The sequence below is a fragment of the Suillus subaureus genome (assembly GCF_016647635.1).
Source record: "Suillus subaureus strain MN1 chromosome Unknown BJ212scaffold_21, whole genome shotgun sequence".
Taxonomy (NCBI): Eukaryota; Fungi; Basidiomycota; class Agaricomycetes; order Boletales; family Suillaceae; genus Suillus; species Suillus subaureus.
Window position 1 is genome coordinate 70,092 of NW_024538577.1, and position 17,825 is coordinate 87,916.

The 17,825-nt window shown below is 43.6% G+C and overlaps 9 protein-coding genes across 9 annotated transcripts; 3 read left to right on the forward strand and 6 right to left on the reverse strand.

Moving 5' to 3' along the window:
- Window positions 1-44: 44 nt before the first annotated feature.
- Window positions 45-1,084, reverse strand: BJ212DRAFT_1362392 (uncharacterized protein). Its single transcript, XM_041335948.1, has 6 exons — window positions 978-1,084; window positions 689-911; window positions 553-637; window positions 432-498; window positions 221-385; window positions 45-171 (listed from the first exon to the last, which is right to left on the reverse strand). The coding sequence occupies exons 2-6, from the start codon at window positions 756-758 to the stop codon at window positions 121-123; spliced, it is 438 nt and encodes a 145-aa protein (XP_041191709.1). The 5' UTR covers window positions 759-911; window positions 978-1,084; the 3' UTR covers window positions 45-120.
- Window positions 1,085-1,150: 66 nt separating this feature from the next.
- On the forward strand, window positions 1,151-2,613 carry BJ212DRAFT_1300577 (uncharacterized protein; the record flags this gene model as incomplete). The annotated part of the gene is made up of 9 exons (XM_041333004.1): window positions 1,151-1,215; window positions 1,287-1,405; window positions 1,470-1,545; window positions 1,644-1,694; window positions 1,797-1,917; window positions 2,111-2,223; window positions 2,252-2,361; window positions 2,477-2,565; window positions 2,596-2,613. 9 exons carry the CDS (start codon window positions 1,151-1,153, stop codon window positions 2,611-2,613), a joined length of 762 nt encoding a protein of 253 aa, XP_041191710.1.
- Window positions 2,614-3,455: 842 nt separating this feature from the next.
- Window positions 3,456-3,620, forward strand: BJ212DRAFT_1274471 (uncharacterized protein; the record flags this gene model as incomplete). Its single annotated transcript, XM_041331159.1, has 1 exon — window positions 3,456-3,620. A coding segment is annotated over one exon (165 nt), but the record flags the coding sequence as incomplete, so codon positions are not given.
- A 284-nt stretch (window positions 3,621-3,904) lies between these two features.
- Window positions 3,905-4,959, reverse strand: BJ212DRAFT_1300578 (uncharacterized protein; the record flags this gene model as incomplete). Its single annotated transcript, XM_041333005.1, has 4 exons — window positions 3,905-4,055; window positions 4,090-4,114; window positions 4,389-4,767; window positions 4,801-4,959. The coding sequence occupies 4 exons, from the start codon at window positions 4,957-4,959 to the stop codon at window positions 3,905-3,907; spliced, it is 714 nt and encodes a 237-aa protein (XP_041191712.1).
- A 354-nt stretch (window positions 4,960-5,313) lies between these two features.
- Window positions 5,314-5,760, reverse strand: BJ212DRAFT_1274160 (uncharacterized protein; the record flags this gene model as incomplete). Its single annotated transcript, XM_041331143.1, has 1 exon — window positions 5,314-5,760. The coding sequence occupies one exon, from the start codon at window positions 5,758-5,760 to the stop codon at window positions 5,314-5,316; it is 447 nt and encodes a 148-aa protein (XP_041191713.1).
- Window positions 5,761-6,088: 328 nt separating this feature from the next.
- On the reverse strand, window positions 6,089-6,562 carry BJ212DRAFT_1300580 (uncharacterized protein; the record flags this gene model as incomplete). Its single annotated transcript, XM_041333006.1, has 1 exon — window positions 6,089-6,562. The coding sequence occupies one exon, from the start codon at window positions 6,560-6,562 to the stop codon at window positions 6,089-6,091; it is 474 nt and encodes a 157-aa protein (XP_041191714.1).
- Window positions 6,563-8,264: 1,702 nt separating this feature from the next.
- On the reverse strand, window positions 8,265-8,593 carry BJ212DRAFT_1199941 (uncharacterized protein; the record flags this gene model as incomplete). The annotated part of the gene is made up of 2 exons (XM_041329058.1): window positions 8,265-8,459; window positions 8,507-8,593. Coding segments are annotated over 2 exons (282 nt in total), but the record flags the coding sequence as incomplete, so codon positions are not given.
- A 2,290-nt stretch (window positions 8,594-10,883) lies between these two features.
- Window positions 10,884-11,407, reverse strand: BJ212DRAFT_1513232 (uncharacterized protein; the record flags this gene model as incomplete). Its single annotated transcript, XM_041341662.1, has 4 exons — window positions 10,884-10,919; window positions 10,969-11,133; window positions 11,180-11,239; window positions 11,297-11,407. Coding segments are annotated over 3 exons (288 nt in total), but the record flags the coding sequence as incomplete, so codon positions are not given.
- Window positions 11,408-15,232: 3,825 nt separating this feature from the next.
- Window positions 15,233-17,678, forward strand: BJ212DRAFT_1362394 (kinase-like domain-containing protein). The gene is made up of 11 exons (XM_041335949.1): window positions 15,233-15,352; window positions 15,402-15,698; window positions 15,751-15,815; window positions 15,872-16,054; window positions 16,102-16,183; window positions 16,239-16,346; window positions 16,402-16,594; window positions 16,646-16,730; window positions 16,788-17,066; window positions 17,118-17,541; window positions 17,607-17,678. The coding sequence occupies exons 1-10, from the start codon at window positions 15,325-15,327 to the stop codon at window positions 17,196-17,198; spliced, it is 1,401 nt and encodes a 466-aa protein (XP_041191717.1). The 5' UTR covers window positions 15,233-15,324; the 3' UTR covers window positions 17,199-17,541; window positions 17,607-17,678.
- The last annotated feature ends 147 nt before the right edge of the window (window positions 17,679-17,825 follow it).

The following is a 17,825-nucleotide window of genomic DNA, read 5'->3' on the forward strand; positions in this document are numbered from 1 at the left end:
CAAATGACGGAGGCTATGTATTATTTTTCTCTCCCTTACTTTCAGAGAACCAATTTCCACGCTACTCTATTGGCGTCTTGTTCTAATTGATTTTTAAGGAATACTTTTATCTCACTCAGCTCAACCTGACTGGGTGGTGTTCACATAGATCTGGCTCGCAGTGCAGAGAACCTAAAATTCATTCATCAGTAATGGCTTCGATGAATCACATTTTATTCACCTCGCCAGCGTACGCGTTAGTGCAGTTGGTGTTCACGTTCGGGTTGTTCGCGAGCAACGTGCTGATCGGGATATCAGCCGCATTGGCAACGCTTTGACATGTGTCGCCGGTCTGCATAACGTAGGTAACATCGCAATCCTGGCCACTGATTCCAAGGCATAAAACCTATGATGATGAGTTCAAGTGTTTTTCAAGTATCAAAATGTCTTACTTCTCCGATAAACAAATTATCGCAATCAGGGTCAATAATTCCGCTGTTGACTGTCGCCAGCTGGTATCTATGGCATACGTTCGATGAACAAGTGAACGGAAGGCACAATGATTGTACGTACGTGGAAACGTTGTACATCGCGGATATTGCGTCACATGTATCTCCAGATTGAACAGTTGCATTACGATCACAACCAGCGGGGAGTCCTAGACGTTTTGCAGTTGTATAATCGAACCTCGAAGAAGACCATTACTGACCCTGACCAGAAACAACTGAGGCAATGGCGGCAAGCGCAACGAGTCTGGTGGTGAAGAATGAAGCGTACATGCTGGTCAGGTGAGGGGGTCCAGAACCAGTTGAGTGATGTTTAATGCCTTAAAGCCGAATTTTCTAGCTGCCTTTATACACTTGAAGGATCAACACTGATCGGCTATTCTAGCGGTCAGCGTTTGGCGTGTTTTCGAGTCGTCGTGACGGACTGTGAGTAAATAGACACGACCATATGGAACGCGCGGTGTTCACCGAGGGATGACTCTGACATCGTAGCGAGAGGATCACCAACTCTACGGACTGTAGCGACGTTTCTGTCAGATCAAAGTGTCCAGGCACACGGTGTTTTCGCGTGCGCGTGAAATAAATTCCTTTTTCGATTAAGGGTTCGGGTCTAGACCGGTCTCATAAGACATTTGCCTTGCGAACTTGTGACCTTGCTCCGCGATATGCGCGAGGACGTCTTGTTTATCGGATTACCGGCGTTTGAGGATGGGGTTTGGACCGGCGATCAGTACGGTGATCGTCTATTGCAAACCAGACGCTTACCATTTCAAACTCCGCGTGAATGTACATGGTCGGTAGTCTTCGGTACAGTGACAATCAATATACCATCATTCCCGGTAATATGTACACGGTTGCTAATACGCAAAACTTTATAACACTTCAACATCGTGCTCAACTGGTGTCGAAAAAATTCAGGTGTATGCAGAGTACCTAGAAATGATGTTTTGTACAAGTAGAGTAAAAATTTCTTGGATGTTGCAGCTGCGAGAGATGAAATAGTGATAATTTGCAACCTTGGTCCAACACAAATCACCAAGATCCCAAAGATCCTGCCAAGGTATTCGCAAAATTTTACCCAGAGCATAATGAACACCTTATAGGGATGTAAGAACATCATCTCAATAAATGTTACACTCTTGTGTTGAGGTGCTACAGTGGTAGAATCAATGACGAGTACAAAAATGTGACACCAGACAGGGAAGATGCGTAAGTAATTCAATCTCCTCCTTGGCATATCTGGCATCTATCCTCTGCAGCAGTCAGGTCTCACAGAGTTGCATCATTCTCTCCAATGGCACCACACCACAGGCAAGCAGTCCAGATAAAAGCCAAAAAAGATGCCATTTGTGAGGCCAACATTGAAGCTGCTATCCAGGCTGTTAGAGAGAAGAGGGCTAAAAACCTCTCAGCTGCAGCTGGCCAGTTCAATGTACCATACCATACCCTTCGTTGACATGCACAGAACCTTACAAAACCTCATTCAAAGGCCCACAAATTCCAACAGCTACTTTGACAGCAACCCTGACCTCAAGAAAAATCCATGGTATGAGGGTTTATTCAACCCTACCCATTCTTGCAGGCGCTGTCTTGATAACAGTGATAACACTGTGGAATTACTGCAGGACACAATTCCCCCATCAAATCCAGTTCATGAGCTGTTCAGATACCAACCTCAGCCTGCACCTCAACCCTCGATGTCGAGAAATGAACACATACTAGATTTTCCCCAACCTGGGTATGCCCCCTTACATTATCCAATGTAGCATCCTGCACCTCAGCCTCACCTTCCACATATTTCACACCCTCACTTTGCACCAGCAAGTTGCAGTAACACAGATTTCCAAGTTGGTGATATGGTGCAGACTCAGCACAGGTATGCAGGGCATCAATTTTATCCAGAAGGCTATCAGCAACACCAGTACTACAATCATAGTCAGTATTAGATGAACCATGGTACTCAATGATTTGCTGTATCCACCATTTTCAAGCCTTTCATGATCCACAACAGTTCAAGAAGTTCAAAGTTTTAAGCCTGCGCTCAGAGAGTGAAAGTCACCTGTGCCGCTACTATGCTGAGGTGTGACAAGATGTGACCATACTTTTGCAGATTAGAGGTGGACCCTGAGTTTTATCAGGTTTGCTCCAACACCACACCACATTATCCTAAAAATCAGTAAAAATCAGATCTATATAGAGGAGATATGAATACATGATGGGGCAGATTTGCAAAAGAAAATGTGATGTGGTTAAGGAGTTACAAAAGATTTACTGAGAGTTTTGCATATAACTGGGAATGATAGTATTAATTGATGATGGACTCACTGTCTGCCCTTGTGGCAATCTTGTGCAATAGTATGCTGTCTTGCATGTCAATCCATCAGCTAATTTCTTTCATTGAACTGTCCTCCAACCTGAAATGCAGCATTGAACTTCACCAGCCATGAGCCATCAGATGATACATCAAGTCCTCCTGTTTTACCAGAATCCATTGCTCTTTTAAAATCCCACTGGAGCTCATCAGGGAGTGCTGGTATACCTTTAGAGACATTGTTTGGACCATGGGACCAGATAGACAGCACCAGTGTGACAGTCAAGTTTTCCTTGGGCTTAGATTTACTTACTTTACTTACCTTTACCTACCCTCACTTTCTTTAGCTTATGTTTGCATTTTTGCTGCTTACTTAAGCATGTATCTCTTTCACTAGTGTCAGTACCAGCCTGAATGACTAGTCCCTTTTGATAATAATTTATACTCTCTGAGCACTGAGCCAAGTCAGAATCCCATGGGCTGAACATACTGCTCTCCACTCAGTAGCTTGGCCAGCTGAAATATGATTCCCACACCGGGATTGTACAGCAGAGGTTTTTAGAGTCCCATGGGTGGGTGGGACCTTGGCATCAGTGCATCACTGCTGCTATCTGAGTTGTGTCACACTTGCATACATTTCTGATATCATTGTAGTGTCTCTCACCCTGTACCCACCCTCAAAGTACTGTACAAACTCTGATTGCCCAAAGACTGCTGCACTGAAGTGGGCAGAGCCCAGACAAATCATTATTCATACACTTGATCAAGGCACTCTACCTGTGTGGGCCAATCACTTGAGCTGCAAGAGTATGTCAATTTTTTAATGCTCTGAATCTGGTTCAACTCATTGTGCTAACTCTCATCAATTAAGAATGTCATTGCTACTATCATTACAACTATGTTGTCCATAGCAGTGCTCAGCATCACACATACTATTCAGGTAAGATAGGTGTCACTCTTATCCAGCACCTTTACATAATCACAACCCTAACCCTAAAGATGGCCAAACCTTCGACTGACAATTTTCAAAAGTTGAGATTGAGAGACTGCAGAGTGATTAGTGACAAGTTTGTGATTAGTACATGTAGTAACACTATAAACTGGTGCATTAGTCCTTTCTCAGTGCCTCCTTAACTTTAAGAATCATAGAGGGGGGCAGAGTATGATGTCCATGGTATTGGTGGTTGGCCCAAGCTGCCTTGCCACCAGTAAGACCTTGAACATATGCAGAAATAAAATGTGCAGATTGATTTGCATATCTGTGTTGTGGACAGTTGTTAATAGCATACTTACAAGAATGGCCAATGAAAATAAAAACCTTTGAATTTGAAGCAATGGTACATCATCAAGGCAGTTGATGACATTTCTCTCCATTGCATCCATATCACATGTGCACTGACCTGTTTGGTATTGAAATTTTGCTGTGCCTCAGTATTGTTCAATGAAATTTAGTTCACAATGAAATTTTAGATAGAAATCACAGATATGGCTGTGGGAAGTGATGTATTCTGCAAGGTGACATTTTTGTGAAGTGAAATCTGGTTGGGAAAACAATAATCATTGGCAACAACAGTCTGTGCAATTAAGCTCACACTTGAATCCCTCACATTGTGCATTGAGCCCAGTTGCAGGCCAGAGATTCCACTCTCGAAAAATTGTTTCCATACCTTTGAACCAACCAGGCATGGTTGGGTGATCATCACAATAATAAAATTCTTGTGATTGACTGTTGAATGTGCTGTTCCACATGTGTGGCCCATCTTTATGGTGTGTCCAGTTTTGGTGAGGTCTTTTTGGCATTTTCCAAGCTGACAGGGCATCTGGTGCTTGTTTTTGGTGGCTTGGTGCATTGTCAAACATGAACAAGCCAGTTGTGAAGCCATTAGTTTTGTCCTCAAAGATATTGATTGAGTGTTCCACGTGTTTGAGCAGATCTAATGCAGAGAAGTACCCATCCTGATTTTTTCCTGCCTTGAAAATAACCCATGCCTCACTAAAACTTACAGTCAGCATTATTTCATGCAATGCTGCAAACTGTGATACACACTTGTCACCATGCTGCAACTGGCCCCATTCTGATGTTAACATATCTGAAATCATTAATGATGGTCCTTCACCCTTGCATTGAGGAGTAGCCTTCTCACTTGAGTGAGACCACCCCATTTTGCAATGGTCATTGGCATAAAATGTTGATTCATCATGTGTTACAAGAATGAGATGAAATCAGCCAGCTTGAGCAACAGGGAAGCCTTTTGGTGTGTACTGAATGTTGCCATCATTACCATAGATAAACATTCTCTTCTTGTACTCCTGCCATCATTGAATGAACTGCTTGCAATACTCAACAACATCAGGATGTTCATGGCCATCAATGTACATGCCATTCTGCTTTCATCCATAATGCCAATTGAGTTTGTGCAGCCACTGCTGTGCTGTCCACTTTGAAATTACCTTGGCCTTTGCACCAAGTCTCTCTTGTACTTTTGGTGTGGCAACACAGTCTACAATATCTTGAGCTCAGCTGTGGCCCTCTTGTTGCTGGACTTCAGACAGGTGAAGTTGAATTTCTTGTGCGAAGTCTTCATCCTCAAGAATTGATGAGTGGTATTGACCATATTGATGGAGAGGGAGCTTCCCATTACAGAGAAACTGATGAATCCAGGTGCGTATGTTGCAGGCATGATTGATTCCTTGGCCTAGTGATTTCGAGGCTATGAGGGATGCTTCATGCCAACCATATGACAGCTCAGGATCAAGATAGAGGTTCAAGGCACCAAGCATTGCTGTGATGTGAGATTGGAAAACCACATCAAGCTTTTTGTCTTTGCTGTTCACAGCAATTTTTGCTTGAGCCCGGCACAAGGCAGGGAAGTCTTTGTAATCAAGAGCATTGAGAACTGAATCTGTGAAGGTCTCTGGACTGTCACTGCAGGGTGGCTGTCCATTCTGGATATCTTCCAGCATTTTGCAAATTTGTTCTTCCTTTTCTGAGTTGCCAGATAATACTTCAACAGGTGATGATTGAGATGGGTAAACATTCTTTCCCATGGAATTCCTGGATGAATCTGATGCTGATTCAGAACATTCTTCTTCCTCCTCTCAAATGGGGCTTGGCTATTTTTAAATGATTTACCCATGCATAACAATAATGAGCCATGACATCAGATCTCACCTCATATGGAGATTCAGCATTAATGACTCAGACATCCTGCACTTTCAGCTTCTTTGTCATCCAGCTGCTGATGAAAGTTTGATTTGTTCCTGCAATCCTTTTCCTTTTCAGAGCATGTCATCATAGAGTCCATGTTGAGTTTCCAGTGTAATGCTTTGACCTTCTGGTATCTTTTGACCTCTGTCTTTTCCCTTCAGCAGCAGTATTCTGTGCTTGAAAGAGGATTTCTGAGAATGTGAGCAGTGTTGCTTCATCCTGTATTTCTGCCTCTTCTTCCACACTAAACTCCATATCATCCTTGGAATCACTGCAGCTGGAGAGGTCCTCATCTCCAAAAACATCTATCCTGTTAATAAAATCCTGTAAATCATTATCTTTGTCCTCTTCTCCTTCATCAGGCTGCTCAATATAAGAGTCATCATCAGATTCTTCCTTGGCTGTTAAGTTTGTGGCTCTGGGTCCAAAAATATGCTCTGCAAAGTAATGCTCCTCCTCCAAGTCAGAGACATCTTTGACTGTGGCTTTGTGGGACCTGGAAAGTGCAGATTGAATATTCCTGAGATGAGCCTTATTAGCTTTAGACTTTACACCCATTGAGAGATGCTTTATGCGAAGTAATATCACTCATTTTTGCTGCCTTCTCCTCCTCAGTCCTGCCCAGGTACCTATCACATGATGTATTATATAAGTGGCCAAATGTTGATGTGCCAAAACTTGAAAATTATTCCCTTGCATCCTATGGCCTTGTAAACCACATTGTGACTTAATAGGATAAAACTTTTTGGATGATGAAAATCTCCTCCAGTTTTGAATTTTTTTTATTTCTGCTTCCTAGTAATTCATGCCATACTACCATTAGATAGTTCCTAGGATCCAATTGCATCAGAAACAAATCTATGTGCCCATAATTTGAGCAATGGCAAAGCTCTCAATCTGCTGATGTAAGCTGTGCTGGATAAGAGTGACACCTATCTTATCCCAGACTACCTACACCAAGGAACAGAATGAAGTTCACAAATAGTTCTCAGACTTTTTTTTGAGAAAAATGGAAAGTTTTCCATCAGAACACACATGGATGTATCAACAGAACAGAAGATGCCAGCAGGGTAGACTGAACAAAACAACAGGTGACTGTGGGAAACTGCATGAAACTTGAAATTCTGGCATAGAATGCAATTGCTTATCAATTGCTCACCATTGTGAGGAAGGGGAACATCAGAAACTATAAGAAATTTACCTGCAAATGTCTTTGAGCAAAGAACAAGAATAAAAAGATGGAAAAGATGAACAAGTATCATTGCATGTGCTTGTAGAATTGGATAAAGCATACACATCAATATCTCCAGTGAGACCAAACAGATAAGACATAATGAGACAAATGACTTGATAGCATCAAGTGAAGAGATCAAAGGAGAGAACCTCTAGATTCATCTGACATCAACTGAGAAGTGGCATGAGTAAATGGAAAGGCAGGCCAGTGTGATTGGGCATGACAGAGAATTTTGGTAGAAAAAAGGCACACAGACCTGGACCAAGATAGGTCCAGGAATCAAGGGGCATGCAATTGGTTAGTTCCAGACACTAACACTTTTAGTTTGGCGACCCACTACCACTGTTACAGTGACACCATGTGATGTCACACTACCAAATCAAGAATTCTGTCATGCTGAAAATTTTCATTGTTAGATGAGAGTTGCACCTCAATATTCATGTGTCATTGATGCATTGTATGCAATATAATGAGACAGAAACATGTGTGCATTGATTCCTGAGTAGTACTATGCAAATTGAAGCTATAAAATCCACAAAAACATGAAGTAGCAAGGGTAAGAAAGCAAAATGATAGCAAATGAGAGTTATCATAAGTACATGCAGTCATGAAAAGCATGCAAAGGAAATGAAACAAACAAACAGACTATGCAGATTTATGAGCTTTCTTCACATTCATATTTCCAGTGTTCTTATTCTTCCACTTGTGGGTGCTTGGTCCAGGTTGATTTTCTTTATCATCATCTGAGCCGAAAAGAGGCATAAGTCATTGTGACTTGGGGATGCTGGTGTCATGTTATTCAAGGGAAGTCAGCATGAATGTATTGAGGATGTCGAGTGGCAAAGGGTGACCAGTGGGATTCTTGGGGTGTGCATACTGCAGGTGAACATTGTCAAGATGCTGAATCATGTTGTAGCACCAGACAGTGTAATGTGTGTAATGATGGGAGAGCTAAGTGGTGACTAAATGCATGAAGGAGTGTGCACCCACCAATATGGCCATATCAAGATCATTGCCTGTACACCCTCATGGATGGTAAGCACCAGCAAGAGAATCTTCAAGAGTATTGATTATCTGCTGGATGCTTGATCCTCTCTTAAGTGTAACTGTCAGGATATGCTGAAGACGTGGGATATTGTTCTCCAAAAGCACCATAATAAGTGACTTATAGTCATCTAGTTGTGTCAGTATATGCAAGACCCTTCCTGCATCATTAAGACCCTTCAGATATTTATCAGCATGGTTAGATCATCCCACAAACAGCAAACCTTGAGTTTCAGCCAATTATTTTCAGCAGAGTGCTGATGTACAACATTGACCATATCAGAATGACTTAGAAATTGGTATTTGGTGTGTGGTTTGATGTCTTGAGCAAGTGAGGAGGTGTTCAATAAATCCCACAACCTCAATACACCCACTACAAGGTGACATTGATGTTGTAGTAGTACCTGCACAATTTTGAGAGTATGCATGGGGGATATTTCCATGAGTGTCAATGTTGAATGGGAGGACTCCTTGGCCTCCAGAAGCTTAACCAACAAAAAAGGTTTTGAGAAATGAGGGGCCTGGAACTGGCCAATGTATTGGAACTCTGGAACATGCATTGATTGCATGTGACATGTCAGATGGAGTAAAGTGTAATGAAATACTCGAGGCAGAGCTGCTGGCTGCATTTAGTGAAGGTGATGAATCCACTTGATTGCAGCCTTTCAGACACTTTTTACCCTGCCTATGGTCACTGAGAGTATTAAAATACCCTGGAGCATCTAAATTGCTAAGGATTCAGGTCAGAAGAGTAGTCTTGATCCAGGCTTTGCAGTCTGGGCACTCAATTTCCCATCAGTGAGTTCCCATGTGCCTCTGAATAAGATTTGCTGAAAATAGATGCATGAGATCAGCAGGCATGTTTGATTTGAGTAATATGTTGGTGAAGGAATCAACTACTAAGCTATGGCACTACAAGGGATGCCAAGTCAGAGTATATGTGTGGTCGTCTCAGCTCTGCCTAGGCTGCTATACTTCACTAAGGCAAGTGCATTCAACCTAAGGGGAAGTGAGTGCAACACATCCACAGGTCGCGTAAAGCGTGGGAAAGTCGCGCACTGCAGAGGTGAAGGCATGTGCAGAGAGTGGTAGGATGTGCGAAGCACAGGAAAGTTGTGTGCTAATAGGTGAAAGTGTGCAAAGGGCTAGGAACATGATGGGGACTAGAGGAAGATGATGACTGATACTGATGGGTGCGAGGACAACAAATGCGATGATGATAGAGTGTGATTGTCAAAATGCTACTGACTATGGCTCTAAAAATGTGTGCACTATGCTGAAGGATGCTAAGGGATACTGACTCCCAACTAAGTGGTAGCTAACTAACTGATAAAAATGCGAATGCTATCATGCAAAAGGCGACTAAGCGCGTTCCCACGATGTGGAGCTGATGCGAGTAAGGTGTGGGAATGAAGAAGGTATATGTAAGGGTCCATGATGGAATATGGTGTCATGATAAGAATAAATGCGAAAAAACGTACCAGTAGGACTTGCTGGACAATGGATGGATGCTCCCAGATGATGGGTGATGAAGCGCAGGAAAGCGTGTGGGGCATGCGCAGGAATGCATCATGGGAGAGTAGCGCACGTGTTGTGCAATGCACAGGAAGATTGCACATGTATAGGCTGAGTGAAGGAATGATATAGGGAATGATGCTGTGAGTTTGTGCTATGAACTGCATGCAGATACATCTCAATATTGGGCTCTACAGGCATACAGAGGCGTGAGTCTCTACATCAGGTTCAAGTGGCAAAGTGTCAGAATCATCAGAAACAGGTATAATAGCAGTGTCAGATGCATCAAATTGAGTTCCTGTTGGATGAATTGAAGATGGCAGTGTGGGAGAGAACAAGACAGAGGTATCAGGATGGATGGAATCATCAAAAGAATGTCCATTAATGTTGATTGGACTGAGTCAGATTATGCATCCATGAAGCATGGTCAAGTTCATAAGAAATTTGGTCCAAGTCTAGAATCAGAGAGGCACAACTGCTTTGTGAGTCTGATGCTTGAGATTCAGTGGCAAACCATGATTCATAAGGGGCTGGGTACATGATATAGGCTCCTGGCTGAATAAGAATAAGAAGGAATGGACAGAAAACTGCTGGTGCTAAGGGACATACATGACACAGCATATCAATACATGTAATATATGTCAATGATCTCATTAATTGATCATCACGTGAAATCACAACTCACAGGCAGCCAAAGAAACCCAAAATATTCACTTTGCAGGGGAAATCAGCTATAGCATATGCAGTTTATGAACACAGGTATCTAGAATTACTCTAATGTACTTGTAACCACCACCTCCACCAAGTTACCAAAAGACTTGGTGAAGATTTGAAAGTGCTGTCAAGAAGTTCAGATGACAACATGCTCTAATGCCAAAGTGGCTGAGATTAAGGTTTTTGCTTACAGTAAGCAAAGTGTTGATGTTTTGGGTTTCTCCATTGCATGCCTCTTGCCAGGAATAAGTCACTCTTTATTGACAAGACATTGAAGGAGGCTTGCAGCTGCTGTATTTGCCTCATTTTACAGGTGAGAACACTATCTTGTATCATCTCGAATTACAGGTATTATGCCGCATGTGGGGGTCACACATGCACATAGATCTTGCTCACAGTGCAGAGAACCTAAAATTCTTTTATCAGCAATGGCTTTGATAAATCACATTTTACTTACCTCACCAGCATATATGTTAGTGCAGATGGTATTCATGTTCAGGTTGTTCTAGAGCAACATGTTGATTGGGATACCAGTCACATTGGCAATGCTATGACACATGTTGCTGGTCTGCATAATGTGGGTAACATTGCAATCCTGGTCGCTGATTCCAAGGCATAAAACCTATGATGATGAGTTCAAGTGTTTTTCAAACATCAAAATGTCTTACTTGACCAATAAACAAATTATCACAACCAGGATCAATTGTTTCACTGTTGACTACTGCCAACTAGTATCTATAGCATACGTTCAATGAACAAGTGAATGGAAGGCACAATGATTGTACGTATGTAGAGATGTTGTGTCTTTCGGATATTGTGTCACATATATCTCCAGATTGAACAGTTGCATTACAGTCACAACCAGTGGGGAGTCCTAGACCTTTTGCAGTTATAAATGTTAGTATAATTGAATTTTGAGGATGACTATTACTGATCCTGACCAGAAACAACTGAGGTAATGGTGGCAAGTGCAATGAGTCTGGCAGTGAAGAATGAAGCATGCATGCTGGCCAGGTGAGGAGGTCCAGAACAGGTGAGTGGTGTTCAATGCATTTAAGCTGACTTTCCTAGCTGCCTTTATACACTTGAAGGACCAACACTGGCAGGGTATTCTAATGGCCAGTGTTTCCCATGTTTTCAAGTTGTTGGCATCCTTGGACTGTGAGTAAATTCAAGTAAATGGACATGATCATATGGCTCACATGGTGTTCACTGAGGAATGAATCTGACATCATGACAAGAGGATGTGTTAGACTCAGTGAAAATTTGCTCATGTAACCTGATAATGACACATCATACCAACACTGGTACCATACCATCATTATTATAATCTTCACAATGCAAGATTAGTTGTGATGTCAAATTTGCAGCAAACCGAGTTCACAAATGGGACCTTCTAAGCTTTCATGGCACCCTTGATTCCTCCAGATTTTCTGAGCACACTTGGTTTCAGATCTCAAAGCTCTGACACGAACCTGGTGATGTCATGACTGTCAGCCTAGTGCAGCAATGTGTGGGCCATGCATCTCCTGGCAGTAATGATATTGATAGGCTCCTGATGAATGTAGTGGGGATTGCTATTTACAAATGGGGCTTGTCATTGTTGTTGGAGTCAAGGTTCATGATCTTCCTCTTCCTCTGAATGTTTTTTGATCCGAGTATTGTCCTTGTTGGACCATTGGAATAAATATCACTGCCATGCTCCAGTAGACTTGTGTTTTTTGTCATTTGAAGGTAGGAATGATTACAAAAGGCATAACAATAAAGTCATAGTGGCCACCAGTGTCAAGTGCTTGAATGTCCACTGCCATGGACATACAGAATAGTGGACACCATGTACTCAGTACTAGGATCACGTGATTTATGACCTGCACGATGAGATATCAATTGTTGCAGCCTTAGTGATCTCAGAGTGGCATTGATATTACTCCTCCATGGAGTGAGTGACTCACTCATTGTACTTACCTGGTATTCAAGTAGTGATGCCAGTTGAAGAGTTGATCACGCAGGAATAAGTATTTTGTCAACTATGATCTTGATGAGTCTGTTAAACAGCACAAGGCAGTTCTAGTGTGGGGGGCAGAACTGGCAAAATTCTAGGCCATGTAGACTAAGTGTATGACATTCCTAATGATGGCATCAATGTTGCCTCACCCATCCGTCATCCTCCCCATTGCAATTAACCACTCAGCAGAGCTCATCTAGAATAGCCTGTGGTATTATTCCTTGTTCAACCTGATCCAATTTGCTAAAATCATCCCTCAAGCACTTCAACTTCATCCATGATTGCTCTGAACTTCTCAACCCTGGATTTGAGCAACTGGTGAGTTATCAGTGAGCCGCAATGTTTGCATTTCCAGTAGCCTATAGTGATTTGAGTTGTCCTCAACTTGTTCTAGGCACTTGTCATATCCCACAATCCGGACCCACATTCCATCATATTCCCATGCCTTCCGAGCCTACATCTGGACCCCACTTCATATCCAGCTCATTCCCAGATCCCCCTCTGCTTGTGCTCCACACCTCAGCAGGATTGACTACACTCTGGATTTACTCCTGAGCTCCAGACCATCGGATCTCCACTGCTAGCCTGATACATACCCCCCTGTCCCATCCACCCTATGCACACTCCATCCAGCAAGACATCCAGACTTCACCTCATCTCGGATTCTGGACTATATCCACCTTCTTGTATTCTGGTCCTGTATCCACCTGGTCTTCCAGATCCCCAGATCTCTGGACCTCCAGATATTAACGCTGGACCTATTCCCACCCTCTGTCCGAGATCCTGCACCTATCCCCATTTAGGCATCTCTACCTTTCCAGCTTTCAGTTACCTCTTCTTCCGTCTTGCTTATTGATCCTTGTACAAGTCTTCATCTCCGAGTTCATTTACTTATGTTCTGTCTTACTTACTAATGTGTTTCCACATGCTCGTACATAGCCCTGCTCCTTTGATTACTGATCCCCTCAGATATTCTCCAGTATATAACCCCTGTAGATACTCCTGTAGTTTCCTTAGTTTGAATATCAACTTAGACTTGCCCAATCCTCTCTCGGACTTTGGTCCACCTAAGTCTGTCCTACCCATCAGGCCTAGGAATTGATTCCCTAGGCTGGAGCTCTGCCTTTCCGGCACTTACCCTCTTTCCGGACTTAGGTCCAACCCTTGTCTCTCCAACTCTACCTTAGGGTAGTCTACCTCTGTTTGTTTCTACATCAGACGAAGTCTGATGTAGCCCCTATTCCTTCCAGACCTCCAGACCTCCTGTCCCTCATACCTCCAGGCATCCTGTCCTTCAGACGTTCCACCCTCCATACCTTTGGACATTCCGTCCTCCTAACCCTTGGACATCCTATCCTCCTGTCCTTCAGACATCCTGTCCTTCTGTCCTCTGTCATCCTGTCCTCCTGTCCTCCTGTCCTCCTGTCCTCCAGTCCTCCAGACCTTCAGACCTCCTATCCTTCCATCCTGTTTCCTGTAGAAGTATTACCTTGCAGTAGGAACTCTCCTGAGCACTTCCTGCATTCCTCCGGAACTCTCCTGCGCTCCTCCAGACATTTCCCGCACTCCTCTGGAAGTCCTCCAGACTTTGTCGGACCATCATCAGACCTCATATGAAATGAAGGGCACATACTCGGGTAAGGGGCACAGCATACGAGCTGAGGCCAAGCCCCTCTGAGTCAGTCTCTCTCCCCCTTGAGCAACATGGTTCTTAACAGCACTCAAGATTGTCGTTTACATTGATCATCGATGCAAGGGAGCTTCCAGCATACCATCTTCCTTTAGGGATGTTGGGTTTCATGTTCTATTGAATTCAAAAGATCTAAATTACATCTCTGTGAGTCTCAGATACTGTACAGCTATGCACTTAGGTTCAACCCAATTTGGGTGTGACCAAATGAACATTAGGTTCAAAAGTTTGAAGGGGTGTGTGATGTGTGACATGCTGCACATAGGTTCATTGTGTGTGACAACCAACTGGGAGTCTCGGACAGTTATGGCCTCATTAGGCAGACATGTTTCTTTCTTTGTACGAGTGCAGAGATGCTCACACCCAACCTGGAGACTTGGTTGCTCACCCCACGGAGTTTTGTCTGCAAGTTTACTTCCATTTGGCAATATCATGCCTTCTTCCTATGTTGCTGCAGAGTCCTGTCAATGCGGATCCAATGTTTGGTGAGCCATAACCCAGCCTACAATGAGGATGCCATCTGAAACATTCCCCCCACCTCCGACACAGGGCCTCAATTTACAGCTGTAACCACTGATGGTTCAAAGGAGGTTGATGTTGAGGGTCATGGGAAGCACAGACGTGTTGCAAATACTCAGTACAAGGACTTTTGGCAGCACTAGAACATTTTTTTTATGCTTTTACCACATGTCACAATTTAAGTTCGATGACCTCAATATGGGTATGACCGTCACACGAAATAGGTTCGATTCGCTGGGCCTGTGATGGTGTGACGAACTTAAGTGCGTAGCTGTACAGTACCCTGGAATTCTGCCAGGTTCCGCGACCCTCCCTTCGTGTGAGTTCTGCACGACCAATTTTGCCAGACCGGCTGGCAAAACCTGGCAAAACTCCCGAGTACTGCCAACAACAAGTACTGATGTCAAGGCCGCCAACGATCAGAAGATGCTATCACCCAAAAAGTGCGCGTGACGTATGATATATACGTGTCACATAGCACGTGCTAACAGTCACTTCGCATTCGTCACAAAGGAAGCGCGTTTGTTTGAGCCACTAATCATGGTGAATCATATCAATATCGTCGGTCTCTGCGCTTGACAGAGACCTCTTGCATTAACATGGCTCCGAAGTACCCTAAAATCTTAGGTATGTGCTCTCTCTTATCGTGCCAGGTTCACAAATGACACGATTGCAGGCTATGAGCTCATTCAACAAATCGGTGGAGGTAGCTTCTCGAGCGTGTTCAGAGCCGTCAATATAGAGAACCATCAAGTGGCAGCATGCAAGGTGATATTTATTAAGGAGCAGACTACCGAGAAGGAACGCAAGGTTGTTGAAAAGGAGATGAAACTTCATAAACTCCTCAAGCACAAGCATGTCCTAGAGTTTCTACATGCTGCCGTGGTGGAGCGCAAATATAAGGATAGCTATGTGCCTGGAATTTACATGCTGCTAGAGCTTGCTGCAGGAGGAGACCTCTTCGATAAGATTGGTGCGCTTCGTTGACTGATCGTGTATCCAATCATTAACCCATAACTCATCAGCGCCGAATGTTGGGATTGGAGAGGATGTGGCACACTACTATTTCGGCCAGTTACTGGCAGGGATGGTGAGATATCACTGTTCATCCATATTTAAAGAAAACAAAATATTTCCGGACCACAGGACTTTATTCATCGCGAAGGAGTTTGCCACCGTGACCTGAAACCGGAAAATATTTTGCTCGATGTAGCTGGTACCCTCAAGATTTCAGACTTTGGTCTCGCAGCAGTCTACAAACTCAAGGAAAGCGGCAAGACAAGACAATTGAACGAATTGTGTGGCAGCTTGCCGTACATGGCCCCAGAAGTGTGTCATTTATACATTCTCGGATTGTACTCACAATATGATTCCAGGTTCACTATGAAACACCGTATGAAGCAGAACCAATTGACGTCTGGGGGATTGGTATCATTCTTTTCACACTTCTCGCGGGAAGTCCGTCAAATTTCCAATCATTTCCATAAATTCTTCATATTAACATCCCTCCCAGATACCCCTTGGGATCAATCCACAGCACAGTCGTCAGAGTTCTGTCAGTATATCACGGGCGAGATATTCAACGAGCTCCCTTGGAATCGTCTAAAAGCAGAAGTCCTATGTAAGCGGAATCATCATGTGCTTTTCGTGTTAATGCACGCTGATATGCCCACCAGCACTTATCTGTGGCCTCCTAACTATCGAGCCAGAGAAGCGTATGACGCTCGCCGAAGCATTTGCTCACCCGTGGTGCATAAGACCAAGCCAAATTGCGAAGCAAGGTGTTGTCGCGCTTGCAGACCACTTAACTGAGTCTTTGAGGGCGAACGGTGATCTGAATTATGCGATGCCGGATATTGCAATCTCTGCGTACGTTCTCGGGATTATCATCATGAGGTTAACATTCACTTTCGTATGTAGTGAAACTCGCAAAGATAAAGATGGAGACGAGATCATGCTCTCTGCAACCCATCAATCCCAATTCACCCAATCGCTTTTATTATTCGTACGTCTCCCAAGGATGCACATTTTAGTTCTATTTTGACTCCGTTGTTTTCTTCAGTCACAAACACAGTCAGGTCGCAGGTATACACCTAACCTTACTCGCTTCTATACTTCTCTTGGGCCAGGGATCATGATGCAACTCGTAAAGGAATCCTTGACTACCCTCGGCGTCAAACACAAAGACGGACCTACCGGTGAGGATGAACGAGGGGAGATCCTTCGGTTGCGCGTAGGCGGGTATGACAAACGGAATATCGCATTCAAAGGCTGGGTCGAGCTCGAGAACTTCCGCTACGCTGAAACTGACGGAAGCTTCTGCTTGATGACTCGAGACATTGTAGGTTTCGTTCCATTCTCCGTTTCTGAATGTAGGCTCATGGAGCCACAGGGAAATCCTATTTCGTGGCGCCAGTTGTGGAAAGCACTAATTTTGTCACCGGCCGTGGATCCTCACGTACTCCGCAAATGACTCCATTAGCACTATGACACTCGAACACTGCCGTGTGTTGTTTGAACTTATGTCATTTGGATATCTTCGCGAGCTTCTTTCTTGCTGCCTTGTACACGATCTGATTGAACGCTTCTTACAGTGTGCCATACACTGCTATACCAAAAGACAATCTGTTTGCTCGAAAATCGAGGTGGTTCGCTTTCCTAAAATCCTATTGCAATTCAATTGTAGTTTCATCGATTCAAGCCTTTGCACCATGGATGCTGAAACCCGTCTTGATCGTGCATTCTTTTCCCCTCTCAACGTCTATGCCGATAGATTCTCAACCACAAAATTTTAGACAAACTGCCGGGCGATTCTCGTAGGTATTGGAACTAATATCAATCGCACATTTCACTGACGAAGTCCTGGAGAATCTTATTTTAGTTCAGACAGCCTGAAAGAAGCTGGGCAGACTCCATTGAACACACCAGAACACACTTGACTATCTTGGAATGTTAACCTATCCTGGAGCATGTAATTTCTCGGTAGAAATGGGATTGGTCAGAAACGTGTCATCGCGCTGCATCGTCGCTTCCTCAAAGTCCAACCTCTCAATACATTTGAAAGCCACTGCATCCCAGCATTCCATACAAACTGTTCGTT